The sequence below is a fragment of the Ranitomeya variabilis genome, chromosome 1, assembly GCF_051348905.1.
Source record: "Ranitomeya variabilis isolate aRanVar5 chromosome 1, aRanVar5.hap1, whole genome shotgun sequence".
Lineage (NCBI taxonomy): Eukaryota > Metazoa > Chordata > Amphibia > Anura > Dendrobatidae > Ranitomeya > Ranitomeya variabilis.
Window position 1 is genome coordinate 360581102 of NC_135232.1, and position 15704 is coordinate 360596805.

Consider the following 15704-nt stretch of genomic DNA (forward strand, 5'->3'; position numbering starts at 1 on the left):
GACTAAAAGGAGACATCCTGAGAGAAAGTGCTGCTGTGACTACTGGAAAATGTATGGGGCTATGTTGTGACTACAGGGAGACATCCGGAGATAAAGTGTTGCGGTCACTACTGGAATAAATATGAGGCTACGCTGTGACTACAGGGGGAGACAGCCTGAGAGATGATGCTGCTGTGACTACTAGAATAAATATGGAGCTATGCTGTGACTACAGGGGGAGACAGTCTGAGAGATGGTGCTGCTGTTACTAGTGGAATAAATATGGGGCTATGCTGTGACTAAAAGGAGACATCCTGAGAGAAAGTGCTGCTGTGACTACTGGAAAATGTATGGTGCTATGCTGTAACTACAGGGAGACTTCCTGAGAGAAGGTGCTGCTGTGACTACAGGAAAATGTATGGGGATATGCTGTGACTACGGGGAGACACCCTGACAGATGGTGCTGCTGTGACTACTGGAAAACCTATGGGGCTACGCTGTGTCTACAGGGAGACACAACTAGAGAGAAAGTGCTGTTGTGACTACTGGAAAATGTATGGGGCTATGCTGTAACTACAGAGAGACACGGCCCAAGAGAAATTGCTGCTGTGATTACTGGAATAAATTTGAGGCTATGCTGTGACTACAGGGGTAGACAGCCTGAGAGATGGTGAAGTTGTGACTACTGGAATAAATATGGGGCTATACTGTGACTACAGGGAAACATCTTGAGAGAATGTGCTGATATGACTACTAAAATAAATATGGGGCTATGCTGTAACTACAGTGAGACCCACCTGAGAGAAAGTGCTGCTGTGACTACTGGAAAAAGTATGGGGCTACGTTGTGGCTATTATTGGGCAGACACTGCTGCGACTACTGCCTAATGGTCTGAAAATAGTGCACTTTATTCAGATTTTGTTTTCAGCCATGTTTCAGCTGGGAATTAAATAAATCTGTAGTGAGAAACCATATTTTAGACCAAGATGCCGTTTTAAAAGCACAATTAGCAGGAAAAAGAGGCACATCTTTTAGGCTAGGTGCACAAGATCTAGAACTGCAACCAGCATATGTTTGCTGCGTCCAAAGAGCTGCCAGCTACTGAAACCAGGTGAATCCCCATGTATTCACTGAACCAAGCGGATTTACCGCATCCAATACATTCTATTGATGAAATTTCTCTTTTGGAGGCTAGCGTCTCCGCAAGATAGCCATGCTGCAGTCTGGAAAGATGCACCGCATGTTCGTCTCCGCAGGTGATCCACGGGCGCCTGTGGACACATAGTGGATGGGATTTCTAGAAATCTTATCCACTATGCTGGAATATCTGGACGCTGCATATTTATGTTATATATAGTTTCTGATCATGGAAACGTACCCTTAATGTTTTATACCTGAAAACCAATGTAATTCTTTTGAAAAAGACATCCTGCCAGATGAAGTCAGGTGAATGAAAGATGAGGCCATTGGAATTTTACAATCCTTCTGTTTTCAGAGAAGCAGTGGCTTTCTCCTCTTTCCCCATTGAAAACACACAGATACGTGACCACCAATTATCTCACATGTATGGTCAGAGAATAAGAATGATAACACCAAAACTTTTTCACCACTCATGATCAGTGGTTGGGTGAAGCCATTCATTGTCAAACTACTGTGTTTTCTCTTTTTAAATCATAAAGACAACCCAAAATATCCAAATGACCCTGATCAAAACTTTACATACACTGGTGATTTTGGCCTGATAACATCCACAGAAGTTGACACAAATGGGTTTGAATGGGTAGTAAAGGTAACATCCTCACCTGTAACCTGTTTGCTTGTAATCAGTGTATGTGCATATAAGCTGAGTGAGTTTCTGGGATCCAGACAGACTCTTGCATCTTGCATCCAGCCACTGATGTTTCTGGATTGTGAGTCATGGGGAAAGCAAAAGAATTGACAACGGATCTACAGGAAAAGATAGTTGAACTGTGTAAAACAGGAAAGGGATACAAAAAGATATCCAAGGAATTGATAATGCCAGTCAGCAGCGTTCAAACTGTGATTAACAAGTGGAAAATCAGGGTCGCTGTAAAAACAAAACCACGGTCAGGCAGACCAACAGAAATGTCGCCCACAACTGCCAGGAAAATTGTTCAGGATGAAGAAAAACCCACATATAACATCAGCTGAAACACAGGACTCTCTGAAAACTAGTGGTGTGGCTGTTTCAAGATGCACAATAAGGAGGCACTTGAAGAAAAATTGGGTGCATGGTCGAGTCGCCAGAAGAAAGCCATTACTGTGCAAATGCCACAAAGTATCTCGCCTACAATATGAAAAACAGCATAGAGACAAGCCTCAAAGGTAATTTGGAGTGATGAGACCAAAATTGAACTTTTTGGCCACAACCATGAATGTTACATTTGGAGAGAGGTCAATAAGGCCTTTGATGAAAGGAACACCATTCCTACTGTGAAGCACAGAGGTGGATCGCTAATGTTTTGGGATGTGTGAGCTACAAAAGGCACAGGAAACTTGGTCAAAGTTGAAGGAAAGATGAATGCAGCACGTTATCAGCAAATACTGGAGGCAAATTTGCACTCATCAGCCTGGAAGCTGCGCATCGGACATACTTAAATGTTCCAACATGACAACGATCTATAACACAAGGCCAAGTCGACCTGACATTGGCTACAGCAGAACAAAGTGAAGGTTCTGGAGTGGCCATCTCAGTCTCCTGATCTCAATATCATTGAAGCCACTCTGGGGAGATCTCAAGCACGCAGTTCATGCTAGACAGCCCAGGAAATTTCAGGAACTGGAGGCTTTTTGCCAAGAAGAGTGGGCAGCTTTACCATCTGAGAAAATGAAGAATCTCATCCACAACTACCACAAAAGACTTCAAGCTGTCATTGATGTTAGAGGGGGCAATACACGGTATTAACAAATGGGGTATGTGAACTTTTGATCAGGGTCATTTGGATGTTTTGAGTTGTCATGATGATTTAAAAAGCGAAAACACAGTAGTTTGACAATAAATGGCGTCACTCATCCACTAACCATGAGTGGAGAAAAAGTTTTGGTGTTATCATTCATTCTCTCTGAAAAAAGGCCAAGAAAGCAAAAATTCTGCCAGGGTATGTATACTTTTAAGCACAACTGTACATATTAAACCAACATCGGCCGAACCAACCAGTATCGGCAGGATAGACCAACAGTAATGTGTGTGTGTGGGCCTCCTGATTCTCCCCTGACAGATGATGTTGGAAAAGTTAAGGATCTGACATGTCAGATTTTGAACTTGCGATCTGATTGTTCTCAGTGAGACCAGTCAGGAGTCTGACAACTCTCATAACACCCCTGTATATGGAGGAGTCAGGAGAAATCACTGCTGGATGAACGATTTGCTGAACATAGCTCAACCTAAAGCCACCTATTGTGTATGGAGGGCTTAAAGGGAACCTGTCACCTGAATTTGGCGGGACCAGTTTTGGGTCATATGGGCGGGGTTTTCGGGTGTTTGATTCACCCTTTCCTTACCCGCTGGCTGCATGCTGGCCGCAATATTGGATTGAAGTTCATTCTCTGTCCTCCGGAGTACACGCCAGCGCAATCCAATATTGCGGCCAGCATGCAGCCAGCGGGTAAGGAAAGGGTGAATCAAACACCCGAAAACCCCGCCCATATGACCCAAAACCGGTCCCGCCAAATTCAGGTGACAGGTTCCCTTTAAGACCCCATGGCAGTAGTTAAATTAACAACAGTAAGCCAATAGCAGTTTCTTTATATTTTTTACACACAAAGTCCTACTGCAAAACACTGATACTGCTTTACTGATTAATTTATCTACAAATGAATATCTCTGTAGCAATAAGAAGTCAGCAACAGGGAAGCACTGTCTGTTCAGCGCAGAAGAGAGGAATATGGCCGCTCAGTAGGTGAACAACCCAGACCTGCTCAGCCATCTGCTATGGGTATCATGCCAGAACAATGCCATCATCCTCGACAAAACCATGTAGAATAGTCAGAAGGTGACAGCACAATTGTTCCCCTGAATTATCAGAGGGTGCAGTTGTGGACCAAAACAAAACAATACAAATCTAAAGTACCTACGGTATATGTTCCCAGTCAGGCTAATGCTTTATGGCACAGATATACCGTAATCAGGGCTACGTTGCATTAGTCGTCTATGGTAACAGTACTTTCTGGCTAATCACAGGCGCAGGGTAACAATAATGCTCAGCTTCATTTGGTATCTTGTACAAAGCGCAGCAAAGGCAAGGAAAATGGATGAGAGTACAGATACATGGCTGCTGGCCCATGGACAATAGCCACTGCTTCTCACAGGTTCCCATTCTAATACATTAGCAACATAGAAGTTACTGCCACAGGAAAGGATGGGCATTGAAGATCAGCATGCCCCGTCCTCATCCCCCCCCATCTGCTATTGAGGGACAGTTGGGAGGAATTTATCATGAGGGAAATATTGGGACATTTTAGCAGCGGGGTGTTTAACCTTAATTTGTTCCAAATTCATCAAGGTTTTGCACAAGTGTTGATAAATTTAGCTCATGTTTAGCTCCATCCCTTATATTTGTTCCTTCCAGTTATACTTTTCTGTGTTGTTTTTGATTTTGAGTGTCCCAGTCATAATTCTGGTGTAGACTTTTTTACATGCCCACTTTCCAAATCACATTCGAAAAGTAGTAAGAGGGGCAAGAAATTGCAAACAAAATGAGGAAAAAACAGTGCAACAAGGTTTATGACTTGATTAATTGCCTTCAATGTCCAGTACTAAGGCCAATGATATGGGCAGAATTAGAAGAATCCAATGCACACCATTATTTGATGGCCTGGTATGGGGAGTAAAGTTCCCAAGCTCCCTAATACCTTTTGCCGCATGTTCCTTCTATCATTTCTGCCCAGACCATGTCTCCATACCACTCATCGCTCAGAGCATGCTGCAGCCAGGTCATCAGCCACCACTTGTAGGACTGCAAACATTTTGCCGGAGGTTCACCCGTTGGCCTTTATATGCCACCGGTCAGGGATGTCCAGGAGACATGATACAGAACGTGCGCATAGGATGTTCTTTCGTACACTGAAAAACATGGAATGGGCCAGCAGATACAACGTGAGAAAAGGAGATGTGTCAATGACCTTGTGCAGAGGTGTTTCCTCCTACAGAGGTTTTCCTAGAAGAGACCACTGCTGCCAAAGATAAGAGGATATACTTCTGCAGAGGCATTTCTATTACCAAATGACACTGTTTTTCCAAGATAAATAGCAGAACATAACTGACCATGCGTTGCCAGACAGCTGTCACATGGAGGCCGAGAACCACATGGACGGCGTTATTTCCTCCAGCTGTGGTATACTGTTGGCATAGCCTTACGAAATCTACCGTAAATGTATTCTGTCCAAGGCATACATTGTGTACAATTAGAAACTAGGAAATGCGTCTGCCGCTATCCTGAGAAATACAAGGTGGTAACTACTTACAGGTTGCGGTTGTTCTGCAATGCAGCAGTTGAAACACAACCAGAATTCACTCATTGCTAAAAGTCCAAAAGTTACAGTGCAGGGAAATGGCGAGAGTCACGCTCCAGAACCCAGCGGCCAGGACAGCAAAAAGGAGTCCGGGAGGTAAATATCCAAACGAAACGTCAAGTGCTCAGCAAAGCTGTATCCTCAGCGAGTTGCGCCTGCATCGAGGAGAGTCCACTGTTCACGGCGTAGATGGAAACCTAAGAAAAAGAGAGATATTATTATTATAGCGCCATTTATTCCATGGTGCTTTACATGTGAAAAGAGGTACACATAATAATATATAATTTTCGTGAATACCATTTTTTATTTGGAGATGTAATTAGATAAATAAGCAAAGTGGCCAGCTCAAAAGCTCAGAAACCTAAGAAAAATATATTATTATTATTTATTATTATAGCGCCATTTATTCCATGGCTCTTTACATGTCAAAAGGGGTGTACATAATAATATACCGGTATATAATTTTCGCCAATCACATTTTTTATTTGGAAATATAATCGAGATGAATAAGCAATGTGGCCAGCTCAAAAGCTCGAAAAAATGCAAAGGCAAAATTGATAATAGTACCTAATGGGACACACAATCCAATCAAGTATTGGTCATAATTAGGTATTTATGAGGGATTATAAAGCAGATTAAGCAAGACCTCGTAAAGTACTAGTACTCAAAAATAATCCTTGCATCGAGCAATGGTGGGCCTCTACACATCTGGGACACCACATGCCCATGTGGGCCACCGTGCTGGATCAGAAGACCGAGTAGATACAACTATTAACCCAGTTGCAGTACTGATATCTAAAGTAATGCTTGTAGAAATTATTCTTTAGAGTCTAGAGGATTTCCTAATGTAAAAACGGACATCTTCTCGAGGTGGCGCAGTTTTAGAATAGAAGCCAATAGTCTTACCATACAATGCAGTGTCTTCTCATTACTGCAGGACTGATTGCCGGCTGACGGACTCCTAGCGGGCGGCATGGCTCCGCTATAAAGGAGCTGCGGTGACCTGATCTAACCTCACTTCTGCAGCCAACGTTTTATGTAATAACAGCCGAATGTGCTCAGAAATACCAAGGTGAAAATCAATTGATTGTTCCCAAGGACAAATCATCTTTCATTCTTACACTTGTCGCTCCTGTGCACATAATAACCCTTCAGATTCCAGGGGGCAAACTAGACAGTCAAGCCAAGGCCAAGCCAACGGAGGTATTCGGCGGAGGAGCTGGACATATTCACGGCTGGAGTTCCCTGCACTAAACAACTTCTGTGCAGACATTCATCCCGCAAGGAAATGTGGGAGAACGCAGCTATGGACAGAAGCCATCATTAAAAAAAGTATACAGAGAAGCGAAATGTATCCATTTCTAGGGTTTATACATATGGTACATGTATATGGATTCCTGCTCCACTCAGGAGAGCTTTCCTTTGTGGAGGGGGCTGGCTGAATGGCTCATTTCAGTAACTGAGACAGCTCCTTATTCTGTCACAGCAGAGGAGTAGACAAAAGAGAATGGGCTTAGCTACTGAGATAAACCAGTCAGGCCTCCTTCACTTACATCACTGGCCACATCCAGATGTAGCAAGAATTCTCCTGTGTCCTGCGCAAACCAGCCCCCTTCTCTGTCACAACAGAGGAGTCGAGAAAGGAGAGTTTGCTTTGCTAACAAAATATGCTAGTCAGCCAGTCCCCCTTCAGTAACATTACTGGCCGCATTCTTATATGCCGTGCTCAAGCCAGCCCCCTTCACATACATCATTGGTCACATCCAGACACAGGAAACATTCTCACAACCCAGAAGTGAAGCTATCGGAATTGGTGGCAATATCTGGAGATGGGGTGGACAACCGCTTTGACATGTTAGAAGGCTAACCTTGTTCTGCACAATTCCACGATGGGAGGCGAGCGGAGCAGGTGACCTCACGTCTATGTGCGGTGAGTGAGCTGCAGGTGTTGTGCCATGCACACCTGTCCTGTTAGGATACCTGCTTCTCGCACACGAGCTGACAAATATTGGTAGACGTGATGTCACCTAATGTTGGGAAAGTGAGCGGACCAAGGTTACCACTGTAGGACTAGAAGCCTATATACCGTCACATTTCAGCAATGTGCGTGGCCTATACTCAGAAGTGGTAATCCTATGGGACAAACCATTGCCCTGGAAGCTAAAGTGGGAACTGTTCATAAAAGGAAGCACAAGGGAATCTGTCTGCAAGAGAAAAACCATATGTAGGTTTTTGTAAAAGAAAATCCATCTATACCTTTAAATGCATTATCTGCTGCTACATTACCAAGTAATTAGCATTTTCATCCATACGCAAGTTAGGCATGCTTCAACGAGCCATCGTCTATGCTGTATCAGCCTCAGTTGCACCATGCTCACCCCCATCATGTGCCGCTCACAGCTGATGGAGGAGCCTGGCTAGGCACTAAGCTACAATTTCCCTCTTAGCGGTGAGAGGAGGTCAGCTACCAACCAGTTCTCTTTGCTGAAAAAAAGATACTGCAGGTGCAACTTCTTCCAGCGGTTAGAAAAGGTAGATAATAGTGCAATACCAAGCTGCCCAACCTGTTTTCACTGCCGCTGTCATTGCACCGGTGTTCAGAGCTCAGAGTGAAGTCATCATGCTGCAGCTCTCTGAACACTGAGCTCTGCTATCAGTGTAAAGATTCATTCTGACGTCCATGATACCCAGACATCTGAATAAGGGATCTGCTGCAGCCTGTCCAAAGTCAATCAGAGAAGATGAATGTCCCTGGCACAGCGCCCCGCAGATTCAATAGCAACGTACAGAGCCCTGAAACCAGTGGAAGTCATCCCTTCTGGTGCGCTATGCATAGGCAGCAGCAAAGCCTCATTCAGAGGTCTGTGGATCAAGAATATCTGAATGAGGCTTTACACAGAGCAAGGCACAGTGTTCAGAGTTCAGCAGCTGTTTAGATTTGGCTAGGAATAAAAAAAAATAAATGTAAAAAAAAAAAAAATTGAATCACACCCACCTCCTCCCTCCATTGAAAATTAAAAAAAACAAAAACGGTGAGGTGCGTCGTTCCAACTTTCTCCTCTCGCAGCAGGGAAGCTGCAGTCGGCTCTGCCAGAGGAGACCCGTCACACCGCCCACAGGTCAGTGTCACTCAAGTTGTAGGTGTGGAAAGTAGGCTTTAATGCAAGTATTACTGTGCAGCTGTTACAGACGTTTCGCTCCACAAGGACCTTCATCAGAGTACTAAAAATACATTTTAAGACAAGGAAAGTGTAAGAAAAACAGAAGTATATACAGCCATTATCATAAGAAATACGCGTTCTATTCCTGGAATAGGACCAAGAGTCACCGTGACATTATGTATAGGTCCATCAAACCCAAGGGTGGGAGTAGATTGATAGAAGGTACATAGTATAGAATATAGATAAAAGGACTATTTAATGTGCACTGTTAGGATGAATTACCGCATGAAGATTGCCTTCTTTGTAACCATGCCTCCACAGGTGTCTTTTGTTTATTACGTCATATATCTAATAGCTTCTTTCTTTCCTTATAGATTACCAGTCTCCAATCCCACTTTTCACCTATGCCCTCTACCATTGCATTTGCACTCTTAGCCATGGCAGATCCTTACCAGGTACTGCACTCTTCCTACTGAAATACGCGGTGGAACGCATCCTGTACATGCTGACACGCAAACACCGCAATCTGGTAACTACACAGCCGCACAGGACCTCGCGACATCACTTACGGTCATGTGCTCACGTTCTGAATGGTCGAAATGAAGTCTTTTTAGTCTAGGTTGTCACTGCCATTCACTAGCGTGCCTCAGAAAAAGCGGTGGACTCCGCATTAATGCCACTAGCACTGCACTGTGCTCTCCAGGATCACCAATCTTACGGGTAATAACCTCTATTATATAGAAAGAGGTCTCCTTATTCCTAGTGACTTCTTTCCATAGCTTTCGCTTCTTTGGACACTGTGCGCCTCATCCAAAATTACTGCAGGGTAGTATGAGATTCTATACTATCTAACTTCTATCAATCTACTCCTACCCTTGTGTTTGATGGACCTATACATAATGTCACGGTGACTCTTGGTCCTATTCCAGGAATAGAACGCGTATTTCTTATGATAATGGCTGTATATACTTCTGTTTTTCTTATACTTTCCTTGTCTTAATTTTTTTTTTTAGTACTCTGATGAAGGTCCTTGTGGAGCGAAACGTCTGTAACACCTGCACTGTAATACTTGCATTAAAGCATACTTTTCACATCTACAACTTGAGTGCCAAGTTCATCTTGACGGTATGTGTACACGTTGCGGATTTGGCTGCGGATCCGCAGCAGTTTTCCATGCGTTGTACAGTACCAGCTCCAGCATGTGAGAAATGATGGCAAGAACACACCATGGATCTTCTTGTCTGGTTAGTACATTAACAGAGAAAGAATAAATCATTCAGGATCTTGTTAGGTTCGACCCTAAATATTAATATTGAGACCTGAAGGCCCCCCCCCCCCAAAAAAAAAAAAAACCTCTTGAAACACTCTCTCCAGGTCGATTGTAAAACCACTTTTCTGTTAATATGTTCAGTCTTTTGAGTGTTTTTTGCTCCAAGTTTTGAGAAACAATAAGGCTATATGCACACGTCCGGAAATCCGCAACTGTGCCGCGGGTAAAATGCATGCGGAATTGGCATGAGTTTTCCCGCTAAACATTAGCGTTTTACAAGTGTAATTAGCTTGCAGAATGCTAGAGTTTTCCAAGCGATCTGTAGCATCGCTTGGAAAACTGATTGACAGGTTGGTCACACTTGTCAAACATAGTGTTTGACAAGTGTGACCAACTTTTTACTATGGATGCTGCCTATGCAGCATCAATAGTTAAAGATAGAATGTTAAAAATAATAATAAAAATAATAATAATTTTAAAAAAAATTGTGATATTCTCACTTTCCGGGGGCCCTCACAGCGTTCCCGCTCCTCGCGATGCTACGGTCCCAATAATGCCTCGTGGCAATGACCCCAGATGACGTAGTGGTCTCGCGAGACCGCTACATCATCACAGGTCATTGTCGCCATGCATTACTTTGAACGGAACCATCGCAAGGAGCGGGAAGGCTGCAGGGGACGCCGGAAAGTGAGTGTATCATGATTTTTTATTTATTTATTTTTTTTTATTTTTTAACAATTATATAGCTCCCAGGGCCTGGAGGAGAGACTGTGTACCAACCGAACATGATCCGCTTACTTCCCGCATGGTGAGCATAGCCACATGCGGAAAGTAAGCGGATCAATGCATTCCTATGTGTGCGGAATCCCCACGATTCCGCACAAAGAATGAACATGCTGCGGTTTTTTTTCGAAATGCGATTCCACCGCGGAAAAAAATGCAACATGTGCACAAAAATTGCAGATTGCACTCTAATAATAGGATGCTTAATGTATGCGTTTTTTTCGCAGTTTTATAGCGAAAAACAGCGAAAAATCCTGAACGTGTGCACACAGCCTTAATGAGAAAAAAGAAAGGGCTTGTCACTACTTTGAAGCAGGTCTTCGAATGGAAAGCCCTCCACACTATGCAGTGTTCAATCAGAAAGCTGCAAAAAAAACTTTTTCGGAAAAGAAAACTCTAAAAGAAGCTTCAAAAACGCTCCAAAGCTGCTTCAGGTTAGGTGACACAATAGATTTCTCAGGCGGATTCTGCCTGGAATCCACCCAATAAAATGGGCATAATGCACACCAATGTCAAAGTGACACTGCTATGCACATGTTCCGTCTCCTGTCACGTCTTTTAAAGGGAACCTGCCGTGTCCTTTGCAGCATGTAAACTGTCCCCAGTGCATTGTTAGTGATGCAATGTGCATCGCCAACACGTTTTATTCTTTAAAAATGACGTCTAATCACGTGGATAAAGCACTTTATATACAAGTGCTTCTCACTAAATTAGAATATCATGAAAAAGTTAATTGATTTCAGTTCTTCAATAGAAAAAGTGAAGCTCATACATTACATAGAGTCATTACAAACAGAGTGATGTATTTCAAGTGTTTATTTCTGTTAATGTTGATGATTATGGCTTACAGCCAATGAAAAAAATCCCAAAAGTCATTATCTCAGTAAATTAGAATACTTTATAACACCAGCTTGAAAAAGGATTTTAAAATCTGACAAGTTGGCCTACTGAAATGTATGTTCAGTAAATCCACTCAATACTTTGTCGGGGCTCCTTTGGCATCAATTACTGTGTGGCATAGAGGTGATCAGTCTGTGGCACTGCTGAGGTGTTATGGAAGCCCAGGTTGCTTTGATAGCAGCCTTCAGCTCATCTGCATTGTTGGGTCTGGTGTCTCATCGTCCTCTTGACAATAACCCACAGATGCAAAACAAATAACAACCCTATCCTTTGTAAATCTGCCCAAATATTTTGGCATGTGACATATTTTAAGTATAGAGAAGATTGGACATTTCACAAGATTGTTTGACACCAAACAAAATCAACCATTTTACATCTTTAAAAAGAAAAGCATATTCTCCTCCGGCAGCTGAAAACAAACAGAGAATATATACAGAGTGATGCACACACCCTGGACACTACAAGGCTCCTCACTACTGCATCACCCAGGGCCACGTTAGTGAGAACCGGCCCAACCAGAGACTGAAGAGCAGATCTAAGGTCTGTACCCCAAACTGGAGAAACACAAAGGAAAAGCAACTAAATGAAACTTCCCGTAGAGTGAAAAGTCCCTAGATTTACCCTTCAGGGGCTTCTCGGAAGCGTGAGGAGCTCCTGGGATTTCACCTTGTCTGCAGGTTATTTCTTGTTAAGAATTCTCAGCCACTTACAATTAACAAGACGGAGATGAATGACCCTGAATACATAGTTACATAGTTACATAGTTATTAAGGTTGAAGGAAGACTGTAAGTCCATCTAGTTCAACCCATAGCCTAACCTAACATGCCCTAACATGTTGATCCAGGGGAAGGCAAAAAAACCCCATGTGGTAAGAGTAAGCTCCACCATGGGGAAAAAAATTCCTTCCCGACTCCACATACGGCAATCAGACTAGTTCCCTGGATCAACGCCTTATCAAGGAATCTAGTGTATATACCCTGTAACATTATACTTTTCCAGAAAGGTATCCAGTCCCCTCTTAAATTTAATTAATGAATCACTCATTACAACATCATACGGCAGAGAGTTCCATAGTCTCACTGCTCTTACAGTAAAGAATCCGCGTCTGTTATTATGCTTAAACCTTCTTTCCTCCAGACGTAGAGGATGCCCCCTTGTCCCTGTCTCAGGTCTATGATTAAAAAGATCATCAGAAAGGTCTTTGTACTGTCCCCTCATATATTTATACATTAACATAAGATCACCCCTTAGTCTTCGTTTTTCCAAACTAAATAGCCCCAAGTGTAATAGCCTATCTTGGTATTGCAGACCCCTCAGTCCTCTAATAACCTTGGTCGCTCTTCTCTGCACCCGCTCCAGTTCAGCTATGTCTTTCTTATACACCGGAGACCAGAACTGTGCACAGTATTCTAAGTGTGGTCGAACTAGTGACTTGTATAGAGGTAAAATTATGTTCTCCTCATGAGCATCTATGCCTCTTTTAATACATCCCATTATTTTATTTGCCTTTGTAGCAGCTGCCTGACACTGGCCACTGAATATGAGTTTGTCATCCACCCATACACCCAGGTCTTTTTCATTGACGGTTTTGCCCAGAGTTTTAGAATTAAGCACATAGTTATACATCTTATTACTTCTACCCAAGTGCATGACCTTACCTTTATCCCCATTAAAGCTCATTTGCCATTTATCAGCCCAAGCTTCTAGTTTACATAAATCATCCTGTAATATAAAATTGTCCTCCCCTGTATTGATTACCCTGCAGAGTTTAGTGTCATCTGCAAATATTGAAATTCTACTCTGAATGCCCCCTACAAGGTCATTAATAAATATGTTAAAAAGAAGAGGGCCCAATACTGACCCCTGTGGTACCCCACTGCTAACCGTGACCCAGTCCGAGTGTGCTCCATTAATAACCACCCTTTGTTTCCTATCCCTGAGCCAGCTCTCAACCCACTTACACATATTTTCCCCTATCCCCATTACTCTCATTTTATGTAACAACCTTTTGTGTGGCACCGTATCAAAAGCTTTGGAAAAGTCCATATATACTATGTCCACTGGGTTCCCTTGGTCCAGTCCGGAACTTACCTCTTCATAGAAGCTGATCAAATTAGTCTGACATGAACGGTCCCTAGTAAACCCGTGCTGATACTGGGTCATGAGGTTATTCCTCTTCAGATACTCCAGCATAGCATCCCTTAGAATGCCCTCCAGGATTTTACCCACAGTAGAGGTTAAACTTACTGGCCTATAATTACCGAGTTCAGTTTTTGCCCCTTTTTTGAATATTGGCACCACATTTGCTATACGCCAGTCCTGTGGTACAGACCCTGTTATTATGGAGTCTTTAAAGATTAAAAATAATGGTCTATCAATGACTGTACTTAGTTCCTGCAGTACTCGGGGGTGTATCCCATCCGGGCCCGGAGATTTGTCAATTTTAGTTATTTTTAGACGCCGCTGTACTTCCTGCTGGGTTAAGCAGGTGACATTTAATGGGGAATTATTATCACTAGTCATATTGGCTGCCATGGGATTTTCTTTTGTAAATACTGATGAAAAAAAGTCATTTAGCATATTGGCTTTTTCCTCATCCTCATCCACCATTTCACCCAGACTATTTTTAAGGGGGCCAACACTGTCATTTTTTAGTTTCTTACTATTTATATAGTTAAAGAATATTTTGGGATTATTTTTACTCTCTCTGGCAATGAGTCTCTCTGTCTCAATCTTTGCTGCCTTGATTTGCTTTTTACAGAATGTATTTAATTTTCTGTATTTATTTAATGCCTCCTCACTACCTACTTCCTTTAATTCTCTAAATGCTTTCTTTTTGTCCCTTATTGCGCCCCTTACAGCTCTATTTAGCCATATTGGTTTCCTCCTATTTCTAGTATGTTTATTCCCATACGGTATATACTGTGCACAGGTCCTATCCAGGATGCTAATAAATGTCTCCCATTTTCTTTGTGTATTTTTGTGTCTCAGGATATCGTCCCAGTTAATTGCACCAAGATCCTCTCTCATCCGTTGGAAATTTGCCCTCCTGAAGTTTAGTGTCCTTGTCACCCCCCTACTACCCATCTTATTAAAGGTTACATGAAAACTTATTATTTTGTGATCACTATTCCCCAAGTGACCCCCAACCCTTATATTTGATATGCGGTCTGGACTTCTGGTTAATATTAGGTCTAGCAGTGCCCCCCTCCTTGTTGGGTCCTGAACCAGTTGTGAAAGGTAATTGTCTCTCATAGTTGTCAAAAACCGATTACCTTTGCTGGAACTGCAGGTTTCTGTTCCCCAATCTATTTCAGGATAGTTGAAGTCCCCCATAATAATGACTTCTCCTTGAGTCGCAGCTTCATCTATTTGCTTTACGAGGATATTCTCCATTGCTTCCATTAGTTTTGGAGATTTATAACAAACCCCTATCAGTAATTTATTATTTTTTCCCCCTCCCCTTATCTCCACCCACAGAGACTCTACATTTTCATTAGATTCACCTATATTATCACGCAGGATGGGTTTTAAGGAAGATTTTACATACAGACACACCCCACCCCCTCGCTTATCTGTACGGTCATTTCTGAACAGGCTATAGCCCTGCAAGTTAACAGCCCAGTCATGGCTCTCATCCAGCCACGTCTCAGATATCCCCACCATGTCATAATTATGCTCCAACAACATTAGTTCTAATTCATCCATTTTGTTGGCGAGGCTTCTGGCATTAGTATACATGCACTTGATGTTACTCTCTGTACCTCTATTCTTTCTTAAATTACTAACTGTTCTAACCCCACCCCCCATGCCACCACCACCCCCAACTTCCTTATTTGTGCCCAGGTCTCTATCTGCACTATCTTCCCCTCCTATAAAATGAATACCCTCCCCCCCAATCCCTAGTTTAAACACTCCTCCAACCTTCTAACCATTTTCTCCCCCAGCACAGCTGCCCCTTCCCCATTGAGGTGCAGCCCGTCCCTAGCGTAGAGCCTGTAGCCAACTGAGAAGTCGGCCCAGTTCTGCAGGAACCCAAACCCCTCCTTCCTACACCAATTCTTGAGCCACTTATTAA

General features: G+C 42.9%; 1 protein-coding gene across 4 annotated transcripts in view; it reads right to left on the minus strand.

Moving 5' to 3' along the window:
- Window positions 1-15704, minus strand: part of CDC42SE2 (CDC42 small effector 2) — a 98430-nt gene that overhangs the window by 19913 nt on the left and 62813 nt on the right. For all 4 annotated transcript variants that reach the window (XM_077299931.1, XM_077299929.1, XM_077299928.1 and 1 more), the window contains exon 2: window positions 5464-5708. In XM_077299931.1, the coding sequence (XP_077156046.1) occupies window positions 5464-5517 (54 nt within the window). In that variant the 5' untranslated portion in view covers window positions 5518-5708. The remainder of the gene's footprint in view (window positions 1-5463; window positions 5709-15704) is intronic.